Below are 20,459 nucleotides of genomic sequence, written 5' to 3'. Positions count from 1 at the left end.
ATGTCCTCTAAAGTCCTCAATTATAACTTTTATTTCATTACTTATTTTGAATTTCTTCTTTCTCTGCTGCTGAAATTTTTGACTTACATGGATAATCACATGCATTTTGAGTTTCAAGAAGTCATTGCTTCTTTTTCTTAGTTGCATTTCCATCTCCTGCAATCATCTTACGATGCCTTTGAGCTATCTGCCCGAGCAGCTGCTTGCTCTGTGGCCATGCGTCGTCTTGCATGGTTTCATACCATTGACATGGACCCTAATCTTCAAGACCGCCTGGCTAACATCCCTTGTCAAGGCAACAACCTCTTTGACAAGTCCATCGAGGCAGCCACTAAAAAATTATCTGACCATGAAAAGTCATTTGCTTCAATTGTCAGACCTAAACCAAAGCCAACACCTGCCAAGCCTGCACGTCCAGCTGTTATCTATCAAAGGCGTTTTGCTCCAAAGCCAGCTCCTTACACTCGCCCTCCTCTGAAAAAACAGCCACCTCAGAAGCAACAGAAATCCCAACCTTCTGCTGCACCTAAGGCTTCTCAGCCTTTTTGACTGTTTAAAACAGAGCATAACCTCCACCGTTCTGTCTCTGTCTCCCTTTCTCCCTATAGGAGGTCGTCTCCATCATTTTTACACCAGATGGACCTTAATTACATCAGACCTCTGGGTACATACCATCATCAGAGAAGGATACTCTCTTCATTTCACTCAGGTTCCACCGGAGCTTCCTCCAAGAGAGTATCCTTCCAATCCATCCCAGACCGCCCTTCTTCTTCAGGAAGCTCAAGCTCTGCTTCGTCTCCAGGCCATTGAACCAGTTCCTTTGGACTAGCAGAATAGGGGGTTTTACTCCCATTACTTCCTTGTTCCGAAGAAGACGGGCGATCTGCGACCCATTCTGGATCTCAGGGCTCTCAACAAATTTCTAGTCAAGGAACAATTTTGAATGTTGTCCCTGGCATCCCTTTATCCCCTTCTCGAGCAGAACGACTGGTTATGCTCTCTGGATCTCAAGGAGGCCTACACTCATATTCCCATCCATCCAGCCTCCTGTCAATACCTCAGATTTCGGGTGGGGAATCTGCACTACCAATACAGAGTGCTACCCTACGGCCTGACCTCGTCTCCCAGAGTGTTCACCAAGTACCTGGTAGTGGTAGCAGCAGCTCTACGGAATCACGGTCTTCAGGTGTTTCCCTACCTTTACGACTGGCTCATCAAAGATTCCACATCTCAAGGGGTTATTGTAGCGACCCAACGGACTACCTGGTTCCTAAAAAGTTTGGGATTCGAAATCAACTTTCCTAAATCTCAACTTCAGCCCTCTCAGAATCTACAGTTCATTGGAGCTGTTCTGGACACTGTCCAACTCAGAGCATTCCTTCCACAACAACGCCTGGAAGCTCTTCTCCAACTCTGTCACACTGTGTCTTCCCGCTCTTCCATCTCAGCGAGACACATGATGGTGCTTCTGGGTCACATGGCCTCCACAGAACATATGATTCCTTTTGCCAGACTTCACCTCAGAATTCCTCAATGGAGCCTGGCATCTCAGTGAACGCAGGCTTGCGATCCTCTTTCTCGACACATTACAGTCACTCCTTCTTTGAAGAAGTCTCTCCGTTGGTGGATGCTCTCTTCCAATCTTTCCAGAGGCTTGTTTTTTCAAACGCCCCCTCATCAGAAGGTCCTCACGACAGACTTGTCGACCTACGCTTGGGGCACTCATCTCGATGGTCTCCGTACTCAAGGCCTCTGGACCAGTACGGATCGTCAGTGTCATATCAGTGGAACTCAGAGCGATCTTCAAAGCTCTCCATGCTTTTCAACATCTCCTTCACAACACAGTAGTCCTCATCTGCACGGAAAACCAAGTGCCATGTATTATGTCAACAAACAGGGAGGGACAGGATCTGTCTCCCTTTGTCAAGGAGCTCTGGAGGTTTGGGACTGGGCGATCCGTCACAATACCTTCCTCAAAGCTGTCTACATTCAAGGGGCTCAGAACAAGACTCTAGTCAAATTGAAGAATGATCATGCCACCTTGATTCTAATCGCTCCTCGGTGGCTGAGACAACCATGGTACTCCCTTCTACTTCAACTCAGCAGCAGGGAGCCATACCTTCTACCAGTTTTTCCTTCTCTGCTTACACAGATTCAAGGATCTCTGCTTCATCCCAACCTGCAGTCTCTGCACCTGTCAGCCTGGTACCTCTCAACATAACACCTCTTCAGTTTTCTCGATCTGTAAGAGAAATTTTAGAAGCTTCTAGAAAGCTTACAACTCGACAATGCTATCACCAAAAATGGACTAGATTTTCTACCTGGTGTTTTTCTCATCATAAGGAGCCTCAACATTCCTCCTTATCTTCTGTTTTAGATTATCTTTTGCACTTATCCAACTCTGGCCTCAAGTCTACATCCATACGAGTCCATCTCAGTGCAATTGCAGATTTTCATCAGCTTATTGAAGGGAAACCCCTCTCTGCTCATCTGATTCATGAAAGGATTTTTCAATGTCAAACCTCATCTCAAACCGCCTCCTGTGGTTTGAGACCTCAGTGTTGTCCTTTCTCAACTCATGAAGCCTCCATTTGAACCAATTGATAAGGCTCATCTGAAGTATCTCACTTGGAAAGTGGCATTTCTCATTGCCCTCACTTCTCGACGAGTCAGTGACCTACAAGCTTTAGTTACTGATCCACCCTTCAATGTGTTCCATCATGACAAGGTGGTTCTTCATACTCATCCTAAATTCCTACCTAAAGTGGTCTCGGAATTTCATCTCAACCGTACTTCCAGTGGTTTTTCCAAAGCCTCATTCTCACCCTGGAGAATCAGCTCTTCATACTCTGGACTGTAAACGTGCTTTGGTCTTCTACTTGGAACGCACCAAACCACACAGAATTGCTCCTCAACTTTTTGTCTCTTTCGATCCAAATAAGTTGGGACATCCAATTTCTAAACGCACCATCTCCAACTGGATGGCGGCTTGTATCTCTTTCTGCTCTGCCCAGGCTGGATTATCACTTCACAGTAAAGTCACAGCCCATAAAGTCAGAGCAATGGCAGCTTCTGTAGCTTTCCTCAGATCGACACCTATTGAGGAAATTTACAAGGCTGCTACTTGGTCCTCGGTTCATACCTTCACTTCTCACTATTTTCTGGATACTTTCTCCAGACGGGATGGACAGTTTGGCCAAACAGTATTACAAAATTTATTCTCCTAAGTTGCCAACACTCCCACCATTCCATTCTGGTTAGCTTGGAGATCACCCATATGTGAGAATACCTGCCTGCTTGTCCTGGGATAAAGCACAGTTACTTACCGTAACAGGTGTTATCCAGGGACAGCAGGCAGCTATTCTCACAACCCACCCACCTCCCCTGGTTGGCTTCTCTGCTAGCTATCTGAACTGAGGAGACGCGCCTTGTGCACTGGGCGGAAAGGCACTCGCGCATGCGCGGTGCGGGTGACTCAAAACTTCTAGGTTCTTCAAGCAAGTCTGCTTGTGAGGCGTCCACATCGGGGCTCTGTTGGATGACGTCACCCATACGTGAGAATAGCTTCCTGCTGTCCCTGGATAACACCTGTTACGGTAAGTAACTGTGCTTTCTACCTCTTACTCAGCTTTTAGAAAAACGCTGAAAACATCTTTTTAGGAAATACTTAGACTAAAAATTTATAATATGTCATAATGTTAATATTTCTGAGAATGTTAGTGCAATAGAATGGCTGACTGATTGAAGAGCTCCTCATACTCAGCAGTTATTTTTGAATATATTATTAGTTTATTTAAAAAAAAAATTTAAAGAAAGTGCTGAAATGGCTTCATTAAAACAAACAAAACTAGAAAATTCTTTTTCTACTGGAGTTAAAGCAAAGAGATTGAAGCCTGAGTTGGTAATAGCTGCTCAAGTTCCCTTACCGAAAGAGAGTGCAGATCCTGTATCGGTGGATATTCTGGAGGAACTTCGGGTGATTAAATCAATGTTAAAAGATAACGCAGAAAATATGGCAGCTAAGAGAGAGGAGATTTCTACTGTTACTAAGCAGCTGGAGATATCTAATCGAAGGGTGGATCAGTTAGAGTCCCGCATTGAGAAAATGGAAGTGGACCAAAGGCAGTGCAAAAAAGATCACGCTGAGCTTAAGGACCTGCAAAAACGTATGGAAGCTTATGAGAATTACTCTCGTAGATGTAATGTTAGGATCCTTGGGATGGCTGAAGGATCGGAAGGAAAAGACTGTGTCACCTTTTTAGAAAATTTGCTGCCAAATTTATTTTCAATTTCAACGAAGTTTCCGTTTGAAATAGAACGTGCACACAGAATTCCTGTGAGGCAGTTAAATGGGCAGCCTAGACCAAGACCTATAATATTAAAACTTCTCAAATTTCAGCATGCAATTGAAATTTTGCGGCTTGCCAAAGAAAAAAAGAAAATAGAATATAAAAATTCAGCTCTTATGTTTCTTCCTGATTTTGCCCCAAAAACAGCTGAAAAAAGAAAACAGTTTTTATTATTGAGACCCCAATTACAGCAATTAGGGGCAAGATATGGTCTCTTTTATCCTGCTTACATGAGGGTAACTCATGATAATCATACTATAAAATATGATGATCCTGTTAAACTTCAACAATATATTGAAGGCTGTGAAAATCGTATGGAATAGGATACTATCCAAGATTTAAACAAAAACTGCTATGATTTGTTACTAACTTCTTCAATTTGTTTGAATCCAAACTAGTTCAATCCAAACTAGTTTGTAGCAGAAATGTTTTAACTGCTATTACAACTTCATCATATAATACGAGACTTTTAATTTGCCTGAATTGTAATTTCATTGAAGCATTTTAACATTCAAAGGAAGAGTCCTGAAGAAAGACTTTTTACAAATTATTTTTACTATTAATTTTTTACTATTTATTTTTACTATTAATTTTTTGAGCATTTTTTCTGTTGTCTTTCCTGTGGTTTTAACAAGACTGACTTTCCTGGGGATATAACAAGGCATTTTAACATTCAAAGGCAGAGTCCTGAAGAAGTTTTTTTTTACAAAGTTCTATTAATTTTTTGAGTATTTTTTCTGTTGTCTTTCCTGTGGTTTTAACAAGACTGACTTTCCTGGGGATATAACAAGGCATTTTAACATTCAAAGGCAGAGTCCTGAAGAAAGACTTTTTTTACAAAGTTCTATTAATTTTTTGAGTATTTTTTCTGTTGTCTTTCCTGTGGTTTTAACAAGACTGACTTTCCTGGGGATATAACAAGGCATTTTAACATTCAAAGGAAGAGTCCTGAAGAAAGACTTTTTTTTACAAAGTTCTATTAATTTTTTGAGCATTTTTTCTGTTGTCTTTCCTGTGGTTTTAACAAGACTGACTTTCCTGGGGATATAACAAGTCTTTGAGGTCGACTGGTTCTGTGGTTTTGCAACTTCTTATGAAACCTAATATTGATTTGACAAGCTTATCCTGAGAATTTTGTTCTGGTCATTAATTTTTTGAAATCTAATTCTATTTTTTCTGATGTTATGGATTAACAGATGATAGATGTTTATTTGATTTATTAATTATAATTTATATATCTTTTTAAATATTATGGCAGATACTTCCATAATAACATAAATAATATAGAGATATGAGTTTTATTTTTATTTTATTTTTTTATCCTCTAGCTGTAACATTAGTGTTTAGTAAAGATGATTTGAATCTTTTATAAGTTGAGAAATGGATTACTTTTATCTTTAGATATGATTTTCTTCTAGTGTGACAAGTATTTAGTATTTATATATATTTATTCTTATATGTTCTTTGTTTGCTGATTTTAGGTTTTTATTTTATTATAAAATTTATAATGAGGGAATGAATGGATATGAATTTTAAAGGTTGGGAAGATTTGGAATTTTTATTATTTTAATGTTCATTTATATTCTGGATATCTAGTAATAATCATTTAGTCTTCATTTTTAATATTTATTAATTTTTCTAAATTTGTTACGTTTTGGTTGAATAGGATGATAATTTTATATAATAATTTCTACTGTCTCTAATTTTAGATAATATAAATTATATAATTTAATATATTAATTTTAACATTTCATATTTCAATATTTATTATTTTAATATTTTATTGGGTATCTATTAATCATAAACATTAATTTATTTATTTAGTTTTTTATATTTGGTATTTATTAATTTTTGTGATTTTTGTTTTGTTTGGATAAGTTGGAAATTTTATATAATAAGTTTTAATGTCTATAATGAAAAATGATATTAGTTATATAATATAATTTATTATTTTCAAGATTTCATTTTATGGTAATTTTAAGTAATGATTTTAATTTAATTCATTATTTTAAGATTTTATTATAGTATGAATTGATAGTTTGCTGGTTGGGGATTTCTTTCGATTTCCTGGTCTTTATGTGTGCTGTCATTCACTTATATTTGTTATGGGGGATGGGTGTGGGAGGGTATATAGGGGTTTTAAGGGAGGGTAATTGGATGTATAATTGGGATAATTTATATATAAGAATTAAAATCTTTTCAGGTCATTTTCTTTGGTTCCTTAAAATAAATATAAATATAAATGTATTTTAAAATGTATTCGTTGAATGTTAATGGACTCAATCACCCTATAAAGAAAAAGAAAGCCTTATCTTTTCTTAAAAGACAGGGGGCAGATATTTATTTCCTGCAAGAAACTCATTTATCTGCATTAGAATCAAGTAAGCTGGAAGGGGGTTGGGTTAAACAGTGTTTTTTTGCCCCTGCTGTAGGCAAAAAAGCTGGTGTGGCTATCTTGATACATAAAAAATGTATGGCTACTTTTACTATGTTATCTATGGATCCTTTCGGAAGATGGGTCCAAGTAAAATTGAGCTCAGGGAAAGATACCTTGATACTGTTCAATATCTATGCACCTAATTTGAATCAATCTGAGTTTTTTAAAAACCTTCAACAAATAATTTTACCATCATCTTCCTCCAATTTAATTTTGGCAGGGGACTTTAATGCAGTAATGGACCCTATTTTAGATAAAAAGCCTAGTAAAATTTTAAAATCTTTAGGATTAGATAATTTGATAAATTCTTGTGGTTTAAAAGATATTTGGAGGATTTTTCATTTCAATGATCAGGAATTTTCATTTTATTCCCATGTTCACAAATCATTTTCTAGAATTGATTATTTTTTCGTTTCAGATAATTTAGTACAGAAGGTTAAGAAGGCGAATATAGATTCAATTATACTTTCAGATCATGGGGGTATTTGGATTGATTTTGAGATAGATGAACAAGAAAATAATAGACCTGTTTGGAGGTTTAATAATACATTGCTAGCAGATTCCAATTTTATAGAAAAATTTAAGTTAAAAATAAGTGAATTTTTTCAGTTTAATGAATCAGAAGAAACATCTCAGGAAATTTTATGGGATGCCTTTAAAGCTACCTTGAGAGGACACATAATTTCGTACTCAGCATATGTTAGAAAACAACTAAATAAAGATTTTTTAATTTTAGAACAAAATATTAGAAAATTGGAAATTAAATTAAAGGAAAAATGGGAACAAAGTATTTATCAGAATTTGCTAAAAGTAAAATTTAGATACAATGAGATATCATCACAATTGGCTAGAAAGGAGTTTGTGTCCTATAAGGCATTGTATTATGGAACCTCAAATAAGGCGGGAAGATTACTAGCTAACTATTTAAAAGCAAAAAAAAGGAAAGCTAATATAATGGCTATTTCAGATGATAATGGAATAATTCATTCTCAAATTAAAAATATTTTACAACAATTTTTGAAATTTTATGAAAGCTTGTATTCTTCTGAGCATTATTTTAATAAAGAGAAAGATGGTTTTGAATTTTTAAAGTTGATTAATGGCCCTAAAGTTCCTGATCATATGAAAGAAAATCTCGAAGCACCTATAACACAAAAAGAAATTCAGAGGGCTTTAAAGTCCCTTAGAATTGGATCCGCTCCAGGAAGTGATGGATATACGGTAGAATTTTTTAACTCTTTTCAAACTATTTTGTTACCCCATCTTTTCAAATTATATCAGTTTCAACTAAATAAAGGTTGTATTACAGGTACTATGGCAGAAGCTTTAACAATAGTTTTGCCTAAGCCAAACAGAGATCCCATGTTGGTTTCAAACTATAGGCCTATTTCTTTGATTAATGTTGATGGGAAATTGTTAGCTAAAATATTGGCTTTGCGTTTGAATAAGGCTCTCCCTTATATTATTGGTATGCATCAAACAGGTTTTGTTGCTCAAAGACATTCTTCAAATAACACCAGATTAGCTTTTCATATTTTACATTTAACAAAGGATATGAAAGATCCGGCTTTCTCTGTTTCTTTAGATGCAGAGAAAGCATTTGATCGGGTAGAATGGACTTTTATGTATCAAGCAATGGATTGGTTTGGTATTGGTTCTCGATTTATACAAATGATTCAATCCCTGTATAGCTCCCCATCTGCTAGATTATATATAAATAATACTTTTTCAGAAAGGTTCTTTTTAGAAAGGGGAGTTAGACAGGGTTGTCCATTATCTCCTTTGTTATTTGATATTGTTTTGGAACCTCTACTTTTAACTATTCAACAATCAAAGGAGATAGAAGGTGTTCCTTATGCAGGTCGGGAATATAAAATTTCTGCTTATGCAGATGATATTTTGATTCATTTGAGAAATCCGGAGTCAACCATTCCACATTTATTGGATTTGATTGATAAATTTGGAAAATTTTCAGGTTATAAAATAAATTGGAATAAATCAGAAATTCTTCCACTAAATGTACATTGTATAAAAGGCTTATTTGATTCGTTTCAGTTTAGTTGGAAGAAAGATGGAATAAAATATTTAGGAATTTGGATAAAAAGTACATTGGAAGAAACAATGAAGGTAAATGAAAAATCCTTATTACTAAAAGTTACAGAATTGTGTGAGCAATGGAATCCTTTGCATATTTCTTGGTGGGGGAGAGTGCAAACAGTAAAGATGATGATTTTGCCTATAGTTTGTTACCAAATGAGTATGTTACCAGTTTATTTTCAAGAGTCCTTTTACAAAAAATTAAATAATATTTTGACAAAATTTGTTTGGCTTGGGAAAAAACCAAGAATTGCTTTAGTATCGTTGCAAAAAATCAATTGTGGAGGGTGGGGAAAATTTTCCAAACTTTTATAGGTACCATCAAGCCTATATATTGCGTCAAGGTATGTATTGGATCCTCCCTGAGCTTATTGATCATCAACCAGATTGGTTATATTTGGAACGGAATTTGGTGTCCCCTATGAGACTTCCACATGTATTAAGTATCAGATTTCATAAATATGCTAAGGACAATAAAATTTTATTGGATACTTGGAAAACTATTAAATTTATTGATAAATTAACAGAGGTACCAATAATGAAATCTACTTTACAGTCCTTATGGTTAAACTCCAAGATTCAAATAGGCGGTGCTGGAATCGCTTGGAAGAATTGGATGCAGGCAAATATTAGGACATTAGATGATCTTATTTCTAATGGTAATCTGCTTGAGTTTTCACAACTGCAGCATTCATTTGATATTTCAAACACTCAACAATATAGGTGCTTGCAGTTGAAGCAGGCTATTCAGATGGGGTTCCCTGAATGGAAAAATTTGAAAACTTATTTTAGTGTGCAAATCCTTTGCTACCAAACAGATTTAATAGGACATCAGGCTGCCCAGTGGTATAAATTGATTTCTGGATTTTTAAATAAAAAAACAAAAAATAGTCTTAGAGATATTTGGAGTATCGAGTTAAAACAGCATATTTCTGTTTCTCGTTGGCCACGAATCTGGACTTGGAGATTAAGATGTACAATGTCAGCATCTATGAGACAAACATGGTTGTTTTCATTACATAGAATTTTTTGGACTCCAGTTAGGTTGAATAAAGTAGATAGTTCTAAATCTAATAGATGTTGGCATTGTCATATTGATATTGGGACTTTGGATCATCTTTTATTTTTTTGTCCATTGATACTTGGCTTTTGGAAGTCGATTTGGGGGCAAATTAATAATATTCTTCAATCCTCTATTCCTTTGACATATGAAGCAATAATTTTTGGAATGATTCTGCATGATAAACCCACTTTGGATAGAAATAATAGTCGCCTTTTCATGATCTTATCAGGAATAGGGGTTCAAATGATCACATCTAATTGGAAAAATCATGAAAGGATTAATTTTAGTTTTTGGTGGGCAACTGTATGTGCAACATATAAATATGAAAAGATTATGGCAGAGCGTTTAGGGTTTGTTAAATTCTTTAAGGGGATTTGGGGTCCATTAACTAATTTTGTCACATTATAATTAAAGTGATTCCTTTTTCTTTATGTTAGATTCCTTTGCACATCCAGGGTAGGTGGGGGGGTGGGGGGTGTATTATTTATTTAGAGGTATAAATTTCATAATATTCTATAATATTGATGAGTATAATATAATATCATTACTGTTATAGGTTAAGAAGGGATTTAAAATTTTTATTGTAATATTTCTGATGTTAATAGTGTATTTTCATATAGTTGTTGTTTTTTTTTCGATTTTTCAAATGTATACATTGTCAAGTTCAAAATATCAATAAAGAAATATAAAAAAAAAAATATTTCTGAGGAAATATCTGCACTTAATACTTATGATCTACTAGTATGTTAGTATTTCTTAATTTGTGAACCGCATTGAACTATAAGGTTGTTGCGGTATATAAGAAATTATGTTATGTTTCCAGATTTATGAAAGGACTTTTCAATATCAAACCACCTCTCAATGTTGTTCTTGCTCATCTAATGAAGCCTCCATTTGAACCAATGTCTACAGCTTATCTTAAATATCTCACTTGGAAGGTAGTCTTTCTCATCACTCTTACATCTCATAGAGTTAGTGAGCTACAAGCTTTGATAGCAGACCCACCATTTACAGTATTCCATCATGACAAGGTGGTACTCTGCACTCATCCAAAATTCTTACCCAAAGTTGTTACAGAATTTCATCTCAATCAATCAATTATACTTCCAGCAATTTTTTCCCAAGCCTTATTCTCAATCTGGAGAAACAGCTTTTCATAATCTGGATTTCAAGTGTGCTTTGACCTACTATTTACAAAGGACTAAATCACATAGATCTTCTCCTCAACTTTTTGTCTCCTTTGATCCAAACAAGTTGGGGCATCCAGTTTCCAAGAGGACGATTTCCAACTGGTGGCTGCTTGCATCTCGTTTTGTTATGCTCAGGCTGGGCTGCAACTGGAGGGTTGAGTCACAGCCCACAAAATTAGAGCTATGGTAGCTTCAGTAGCTTTCCTTAGATCCACTCCTGTTGAGCTGCTACATGATCCTCGGTTCATACCTTCACTTCTCATTACTGTCTGGATTCTTTTTCCAGATAGGATGGCCACTTTGGCCAAACAGTATTACAAAATTTATACTCCTAAAAGCCAGCACTCCCACCATCCCATTCTGGTTAGCTTGGAAGTCACCCAAACGTGAGAATATGCTGCTTGCTTGTCCTGGAATAAAGCACAGTTACTTACTGTAACAGGTGTTATCCAGGGACAGCAGGCAGAAATTCTCACAACCCACCCACCTCCCCTGGTTAGCTTCTTAGCTGGCTATCTGAAATGAGGAGATGTGCACCCTACTTCGGGCGGGAAGGCACTCGCGTATGCGTGGTGTGGTCAGTCGCAAACTTTCTATAGTTCTTCAAGCAAAATTGCTTTTGCAGCTGTCCACATCGGGGCTTCGTGGATGATGTCAACCATACGTGAGAATATCTGCCTGCTGTCCCTGGATAACACCTGTTATGGTAAGTAACTGTGCGTTGCAGCATCTGCCAAAGGAACATTCTCATGCTCCTTGGGGCGAGCTCCAGGGTGAGTTCTCAAATGACTGCAACTTTTTGCTTTCCAGGATTTTTTAGGTATATATCTAAATCAGAGGCAGGTCCAGGCTTTTTTGGTTTTATTTTTCATTGTGTTCATTCTACATAAGGTGTTTGTAGATTGCAATTTTCAAATATCCACTATAGTTGGTAATAGACCCAATAGTCAACGTTTTGTCTCTTCAGGTGTTACAAAGTCCAATTTGATCCATATTTCTTGAACATCCTCTTCTCAGTACAGTACATCTTTAGCTTTTGGTTTGTTGAATTGCAGATCTATAAAAATTAAAATGGCTTTCCTTCACAACACCATCTTAATGCACAAAATTAAAGTGGTGGATTTAAAAGAAACATGGATTAGGCATGGAGAGGAGTCATATCTTATTGATTCTATGCCTCCTAGATATTGTTATCTATCAAAATTTTGTGCTTTTAAAAAGGGGGGGGGGGGTTGGTTATATTATTTGATTCTTCACTTCCATTCTACAATGTTCCCTTACAAGGAATTGTTGTTGGCCTAGATTAACTTTAATGCTGGCTTTATTATATTGCCCACCAAATCTATCACTTGAGCTATGGGATAAAATCTATTAAACCATTGCACAACTCTCCATTAGATATCCAGATATAATCCTTTTAGGTGATTTCGGTGTTCACTTTTGATGAATTACAGAACTCATACTCGTTATTTCAACCAATTTCTCACTAATTTAGATATCGTATTTACTCAACTATAAGTCGATCTGAATATAAGTCAAGGCCCCCATTTCCTCCCCCAAAAAGGAGGTAAAATGGTTGACTCGAATATAAGTCAGGCGGCTTAATATTCAAGTGCCCTGCCAGGATCTGCACCCAGGCCCCTTTTTTCCCTCCCCTGCCAGGCACTGCACCCAACCCTCTTCCCTTCCTTTCCTGTCAGGCACTGCACCCAGGCCCCTTCCCTCCCTCCCCTGCCAGGCACTGCACCCAGCCCCCTTCCCTCCCTTCCTCCATTGTTGGGCATTGCACCCAGCTTCCCTCCATCCCTGTCAGGCTATGTACCCAGCCCTCCCCTCCCAGTTTCTGCACCCTGTTCCCTCTCCTTGCCCTGTCCTCGTAACTCCTCAGCCGATCCCTTGTGGTCAAGAGGTGCAGCAGGCAGGAGCGAGCTTTCCGTGCTCCTGCCCTGCTGCTAACCCGGTCTGTGGTGGCTGCCGAGAGATCTGATTTCTTCAGCTGCTGAGTGGCACCGAGCAGAAGCGTGCTATGGTGCTCCTGCTGGGCGCTGAGCGGCTTCTTGATGGCTCATAAACTTATTCTTTTCTCATTAGTAAAGAAAAGTTCTGTGATTTTTTAAACCTAAAATTAAAAGAATTTTTTCCTATCCTGCAAATTAATCGAGTGGATCCATATTCACTTACATTTCCTTGTACAAAATTTCCAGATAATTTTTCATTATTAACATTAGAAGAACAAGCTCAGTTAAGGCAAAGTACCATAAACAGGGAAATTAACTCTACTGCACCTATAGAACAGGTGGAGCGCAAAAAGTTTAACAGTACATGGTACCGTTCCGGTCTTATGGTTCTTAAAAGGCAAGTTTGTCATCTTGAGAGATTATGATATAAGACAAAATCACTTGAACTTTCCTTGGTGTGGATGATGAGAATAATAGAAGAAAGACCTGGCAAAGCTTGAAGAATGGTCTGAAATTTGGCAGCTAAAATTTAATGCTAAGAAATGCAAGGTCATGCATTTGGGCTGCAAAAACCCGACGGAACGGTACAATTTAGGGGGTAAAGAACTTATGTGCACGATGGAAGAGCGGGGCTTGGGTGTGATTGTATGTGATGATCTTAAGGTTGAAAAGATGACGGCAAAAGCTAGAAGGCTGCTAGGGTGCATAGGGAAAGGTATGGCCAGTAGGAAAAAGGAGGTATTGATGCCTCTGTATAAGACTCTGGTGAGACCTCATTTAGAATATTGTATACAATTCTGGAGGCCGCACCTTCAAAAAGATATCAAAAGGATGGAGTCGGTCCAGAGGAAGACTATTGAAATGGTGTGTGGTCTTTGTGATAAGGCGTATGGGGACAGATTTAAAGATCTCAATCTGTATACTTTGGAGGAAAGGCGGGAGAGGGGAGATATGATAGAGATGTTTAAATACCTATGTAATATAAATGGCATGGGTCGAGTTTCTTTCATTTGAAAGGAAGCTGTGGAATGAGGGCATAGGATGAAGTTAAGAGGTGATAGGTTCCGGTGTAATCTGAGGAAATACTTTTTTCAGAAAGGGTGGTAGATGCGTGGAACAGTCTCCTGGAAGAGGTGGTGGAGACAGAGACTTTGTCTGAATTCAAGAAAACCTGAGATAGGTACGTGGGATCTCTTAGGGAGAGGAAGAAATAATGGTTATTGCGGATGGGTAGACCAGATGGACCATTTGACCTTTATCTTCCATCATGTTTCTATGTTTCTTGCAACTTAAATCGGCAAGATTGTATTTAAAAAGGTAAATTGGGAATTCTTTAATAAAGCACTTATTTAAAAAGGTAAATTGGGAATTCTTTAATAAAGCACTTGATAATTGTGAAAATAAATCTCCTTTCTATACAATCACCACTGTAATAATTGTGGAGGTGGGCTAGCAATTATATCCTGAGAATCATTGTCAATAAGTTTTGAACACCGTCTTGCCCAATACTCATTGAATACCTTCAATTTACCATTGATTCAAGAACAAAACTAGATGTTCTTCTACTCTACCTGCCCCCACCAATCAATTGAGAGGGCCTCTCCCATTTACAAGCTCTCCTCTTTGATTTTAGGTCTTCTACATTCAACTCCTTGATTTATGGAGATTTTAACATCCATTTTGACGATCAAAACAATGGTTTCACAGAAGAAGTCCTCTCTCTTATCAACAACCTAGACCTACTCTCTCTTTTGACAGATCCAACACACCTAGCCAGACACACATTAGACATGATTTTAATCCCTAAGTCTGCAAATTCTAACTATTCTCTAGGACCCATCCTCCCAGTCCCATGGTCTGATAACTATCTTGTCTCAATGAACCATGCTTCTATGCATGTTAACATAATGCCCAAGGTTGTCAAATTTAGAGACTTCAGCAAACTCACTGGAGTCAATCACTTCAACTTTCAAATTAGAATTTTCTGACCTTAACACTAATACATTAGAAGATCACTTACACCAATGGAAGATCTCTACCACTTCTCTGATGGAAGAGTTAGCCCCTATCCAGACGAGAATAATTCCTCCTAGGAAAACTTTCCAATCCCTGGTACAAGGCAGAACTCTCCCAAGGGGCAAATGACATGGTCCTTCCCCAAGAAAAGGATTGCTTGAGAAACTGCCTTCACACCAGTGAACAGCAAACAAAACAACAAAGGTGACAAATTGGTGCTCAATCTCTTTTATTGTAATAGACTCCAAAACAAAAATAATTGTTAGTTAATATTATTGTGGCTAAAGTAAGAATGAAATGATTGGTATTCTTTTATTGGTCTGACATCTTTTTAATGTCTGTTCTACAATACTCAATGATTCTAAGTGGAATGTTTGTATAAAGTGCATCTATATCCATGGTGACAAAAATCATATCACTGAGACCTCCACTAACTGCCTCTAAGATATTGATCATATCTGAGGAATCTTGGACATATGAATCAATTTGTGGCACATATGGTCTCAAAAAGAAATCAATGAATTTGGATAAGGGCTCTAGAACTGAAATATTATCTGAGATAATAGGTCGTCCCGGAGGGTTTGTAGAAGATTTGTGTTTTTTGGGTAATGTGTATATTGTGGGTATATCCGGATTTTTTTCTCAGAGGAAATCTTTTTCCTTAAGTGTGATGTAGTCTGCATCAAGTGCTGTTTAGATGAGATCTTCTATTTCAGTCTTCAAATCAGTGGTTGGATCTTTTTCCAAGACCCAGTAATATGTGTGGTCATAAATCTGTTGTTCTGTTTCTTGTATATATTGAATTCTATCGTAAATGACAATACCACCACCCTTATCAGCTGGTTTGATTACACTATCAGTGTTCTTAGAGAGATGAAATATTGCAAATTGTTCTTCTTTAGTCAAATTGTGGAATGGTTTCTTCTTATGATTTTCTTCCAGATGCATAATGTCTCTTAAAATGCACTGGATCGTTGGGTCCTGGTGGTATCCATTTGGACTTGCATCTCATCACAGACATATCTGTACTGCTGATGTTTCTTGAAAAAAATTGCTGTATTTTAAGTTTTCTATTGAAGCGAAAAAGGTCAACCCAGGTTTATAAAGGATCATATCTTTAAGTTGGTACAAATGAAAACCCTTTCTGAAGTACCTGTTTCATAGTAGTCAAAGTATATTCGGACAAATTGAAAATAGGTATTATTGATCGGGAGGAAATACTTCTGTTGTTGTCTTGGAAAAATTCCCATTCAATATATTGTTTGCCATGCATGTCCTCTTCCCCTTCCTCTTCTTAGGTAAAAGTATCTCGTTCAGTACTGTGGTTGTATTATATCAATTTGTTGATTGTGATAAGGGTACCTCATGTTGTTGTACTGATCCTGAAACTTCTGTGCTGTATTGTTCCGCTGTTGATATCCTTTCTGTGAGTTTATCCTCGATAGTCTTACACTGACATTGTAATTAAACCAGCTGATAAGAGTATTATCATTCAAGATAGAATTCAATATATACAAGAAATAGAAAGACAGATTTATGACCACACGCATTACTGTATCTTGGAAAAAGATCCAACCACTGATCTGAAGACTGAAATAGAAGATCTCATCCAAACAGCACTTGATGCAGGCTACATGACACTTAAGGAAAAAGATTTCCTCTTAGAAAAAAATATGGTCATACCCACAATATACATATTACCCAAAATACACAAATCTTCTACAAACCCTCCGGGACGACCTATCATCTCAGGTAATAATTCAATTCTAGAGCCCTTATCCAAATTTGTTGATTTCTTTTTGAGACCATTTGTGCCACAAATTGATTCATATGTCCGAGATTCCTTAGATATGATCAATATTTTAGAGGCAGTTAGTGGAGATCTCAGTGATTTGATCCTTGTACACACTTTATACAAATATACCACAATTAGAAGCATCGAGTATTGTAGAACAGCCATTAAAAGACATCAGACCAATAAAAGAATACTAAATCATTTTATTCTTACTTCAGCCATAACCAACAATTATTTTTGTTTCAGAGTCTATCACAATAAAAGAGTTGAGCACCAAATTGGTCACCTTTGTTATTTTGTTTGCTGTTCCCTTGAAGGACTCCTGAACTTTAGGAAAGCAATAAAAACATACTTTATCACCTAACTCCCCTGGCTACAGCTGGTGGATTACAAAGAAATATATATATTTACTAAATCCTCAGTTAGTGTCACATTAGGAAAAAAACTTGTATTAAAAATTCTTGCACTGTAACTATGGCAAATTGTAACCTGTAAACTGTATATTATGTATGTTAACCTGTATCCCATTCTGAGCTCATTGGGAAGAATGGGATAGAAATTGAATTAAATTAATTAATTAATAAATAAAAACTACATAAGTGTTAGCTGGTTGCACTCAAGTGGGTGGCTTGTTCATTCTACCTGGTTTTAGGTTATATTCCTATTGATGTTGATTTGTTTAATTGTAATCATTGCAGAGCAGAATTGGCTTACTTGGGAAGGTCCCTGTACCCCTCCTGATTATTTCTCATCTTATAGTAGTTGTCAACTGCTTTGGTATAAACTAAGGAGATACAGCCCAGCCCAGTGATACAGGAGGCGGAACCAAAAAATATAGGTGATGCCTTCTACACAATTCATGATTAGAGGCGACTACCGGTAACCCACTGGTTCAAGACGCATATTCCTTTCTACTAGAAAGAAGATCATCAAGGTAAGAACCTTCCATGACACAACAACATTTTGGTTCTTATCTTAAATAAATATGGATTCTAATTGAGAGTCCCAGGAAGGAGAAGATTCTTGTTCTAAGATCCAAGAAATTGGAAACGACTATCCTATATAAGTGTGGAGTCTGGCTCTGAGATGTAATAAGGCTTGGACTGTATCTCTGGTAGATATTGGTTCTGAATTTGAGGTGGTTGGGACATATCTTGGGTGGATGTGGAGAACGTTTCTGAAATGCACAGGAAGGTTTAGTATTTATATTATCTTAGTTGTTAATTCTGAAGTGCATAAGAAGATTTGGGCCCTATCCCAAGTGAGAGTGGTCTGTAATCCTTGCCATACTGTGGCTTAATTCTTTTTTGACCTCTTTTAGCTATGTCCATAAAGTGAATTGTGTGCTTATGTTTCCATATATAGGTGGCAGAGAAGCCGACCCAAAAGAATGGTCTGGATTTATTTGAAGAGCTGAAGATTTATGGCCATCCTGGACTCTGTTTTACTGCAACTGCATACCCAGAAATCCCTGTGCAGAATGCATCCCACTCCAGGCCCCCAGTTTTGAGGAGTGACCTTCCACAGAGTACAGGATTCATAACAGAAGGTCTGGAAGAGCACTTTCCTGCAGGGATGAGCTGGGTCAAAAGTTGTGAGTCAGAAAAGAATAAGGAAGATTGTGAGCAATCACAGAAGAGAAATGAAACTCATCAGTATCATGTTCCCTTTTTAGATAGGGACTGCACAGCTGCTGCCAGTGACTTAGTGGCACACGATCACAAGCTCTTTCAGAATTTCCAAGCTTTCACCTATCCACAGCATTTAAAATGTGGACAGGTGTTGAGCCCAAAGATGTGTGGGCTGGAAAAGGAGCACCTAAGGGAGAGTCTATTAGGTAGACGTCAGGGCCACATTGCAAAGAATTCCTTTGTCTTTAGAGACACTCAGTCTTTGGAAGGGACTGCATCTGATGTTCAGACTTCTTTTGATGTTCTGAAGAGTATTTGGAACTCGGACATTCACACGGAAGGAACAGCCAAAGTCTCGGTATCCAAAACTTCTGATTGTTCTTGCTTGAATAAATTGATCCCTTCACATTGCAGTACATCCTACAGGGGGATGTGTCCAGGGCAAAGACATCTCAAAAACATCCTGAAACTATGCACAGAAAAAAGATACCCTTCACACACCTGCCCTGTGCATGTTTTAAATAACGAGGCGTCAGCTCAGAAGTATATGACAAGCAGACCAAAGTATACCACAAAATCTTCACTAAATGGAGCAGCAGACAGAGCCTGCCATCATGAGGTGTCTTTGCCACCACCATGTATGACTGTAGATCAGAATGGAACCCAGCAATGGCTGGAGTCTTGGGAAGATAAGTTACCTCTAACCAGAAGCAGACTGTTTACAAGTCAGCAAGAACATAGTGGCAAAAGTCATTGTGGCATAGAAGACTGTTTCTGTGCCCTTAAACCAAGGAGTTTCCTGAAGCAGAACCCACAGCTGCCCCTAGCTTTCTTTCCACCATCAGAGGCGTTGGAGCACACTTGTTCTCTCTCACCTTATAGCACTTCTTATGAATCAAGCCCTGAAGCCTGGGTTTTCCCCAGGATGAAGCTGTATTAGGTGACCTCCTTGCACATTGCCTAATGTACCAAGCATGCCTTTGTTGGACTGTCAGTAACACCAAGTATAGAGAGATTTCCAAGATAATAAAAATATTTTCAAGTGCCCTTATATAGTTTTTCTTGGACTTTCTTGACTATGATGTCTTTTGACTTTTTCTTTCAGATACTCAAAACTAGCTTTCTGTTTGCATTCTATGATGTTTCCTATTCCCTTTCATTCTCCTCTTGTCAGTAACCATCTGTTCCTTCCTCTCCCCCTTTTGTAATTTCTTCTCCTTTTTATTCTTTCCAACCAGAATTGTGATGATTGTACCAGGTCCCACCCACTTTATACTCGGGCCCACCACAAATCAATGCTCCATTGGAGTGGCTGGTGGGAATCTGTGAGCTCCACCAGCCAAAGACCTCCTCTTCGTTATGGAAATACAGGGATTTTATGTATAAATATTAGTCAGAAAAATAACTATAATGATAAATAAGAGACTGACTAAGTAATAATTACCAGTGAGGAGAGAGTGACTGCAACTTTGAAAAATGCTCAGAGAAGTGAAACCCTGAAGAGGGGGTGAAAACCTCCTCTTGAGAAAAGAGTTTACCATCCAATCATTGCATTGACATATAGAGCATCACTCTCTGATCTCTGGTAGAGATTTAGATTATTCTTATAAGCTCAATGTAATTGAGCTTAAGTACATAAGTACATAAGTAGTCGCCTCCGCCGGGGCAGACCAGAGGTCCATCCAGCCCAGCGGTCCGCTCACGCGGCGGCCCATCAGGCATATTGCCTGGTCAGCGGTCCCTGACTAATTTTATGCCTACCTCTACACTTATCTCTAAACCTTCCACTGCTCTTATCTGTACCCCTCAATCCCTTTGTCTTCCAGGAACCTATCCAGGTCATCCTTGAAACCCTGTACTGTGCTATTTCTTATCACGGCCTCCGGAAGGGTGTTCCATGTGTCCACCACCCTCTGTGTGAAA

The 20,459-nt window shown here is 37.7% G+C and overlaps 1 protein-coding gene across 4 annotated transcripts in view; it reads left to right on the top strand.

Moving 5' to 3' along the window:
• LOC117369233 overlaps positions 1-19,578 on the top strand; it is a 111,981-nt gene extending 92,403 nt beyond the window's left edge. For all 4 annotated transcript variants that reach the window (XM_033963474.1, XM_033963477.1, XM_033963476.1 and 1 more), the window contains one exon: positions 18,271-19,578. In XM_033963474.1, coding sequence (XP_033819365.1) covers positions 18,271-19,476 — 1,206 coding nt within the window. In that variant the 3' untranslated portion in view covers positions 19,477-19,578. The remainder of the gene's footprint in view (positions 1-18,270) is intronic.
• Positions 19,579-20,459: the final 881 nt, after the last annotated feature.

This window comes from Geotrypetes seraphini, chromosome 11 (assembly GCF_902459505.1).
Source record: "Geotrypetes seraphini chromosome 11, aGeoSer1.1, whole genome shotgun sequence".
Taxonomy (NCBI): Eukaryota; Metazoa; Chordata; class Amphibia; order Gymnophiona; family Dermophiidae; genus Geotrypetes; species Geotrypetes seraphini.
The sequence above is the reverse complement of the archived record's forward strand: the minus strand, read 5'-3'. Positions and strand labels throughout refer to the sequence as shown.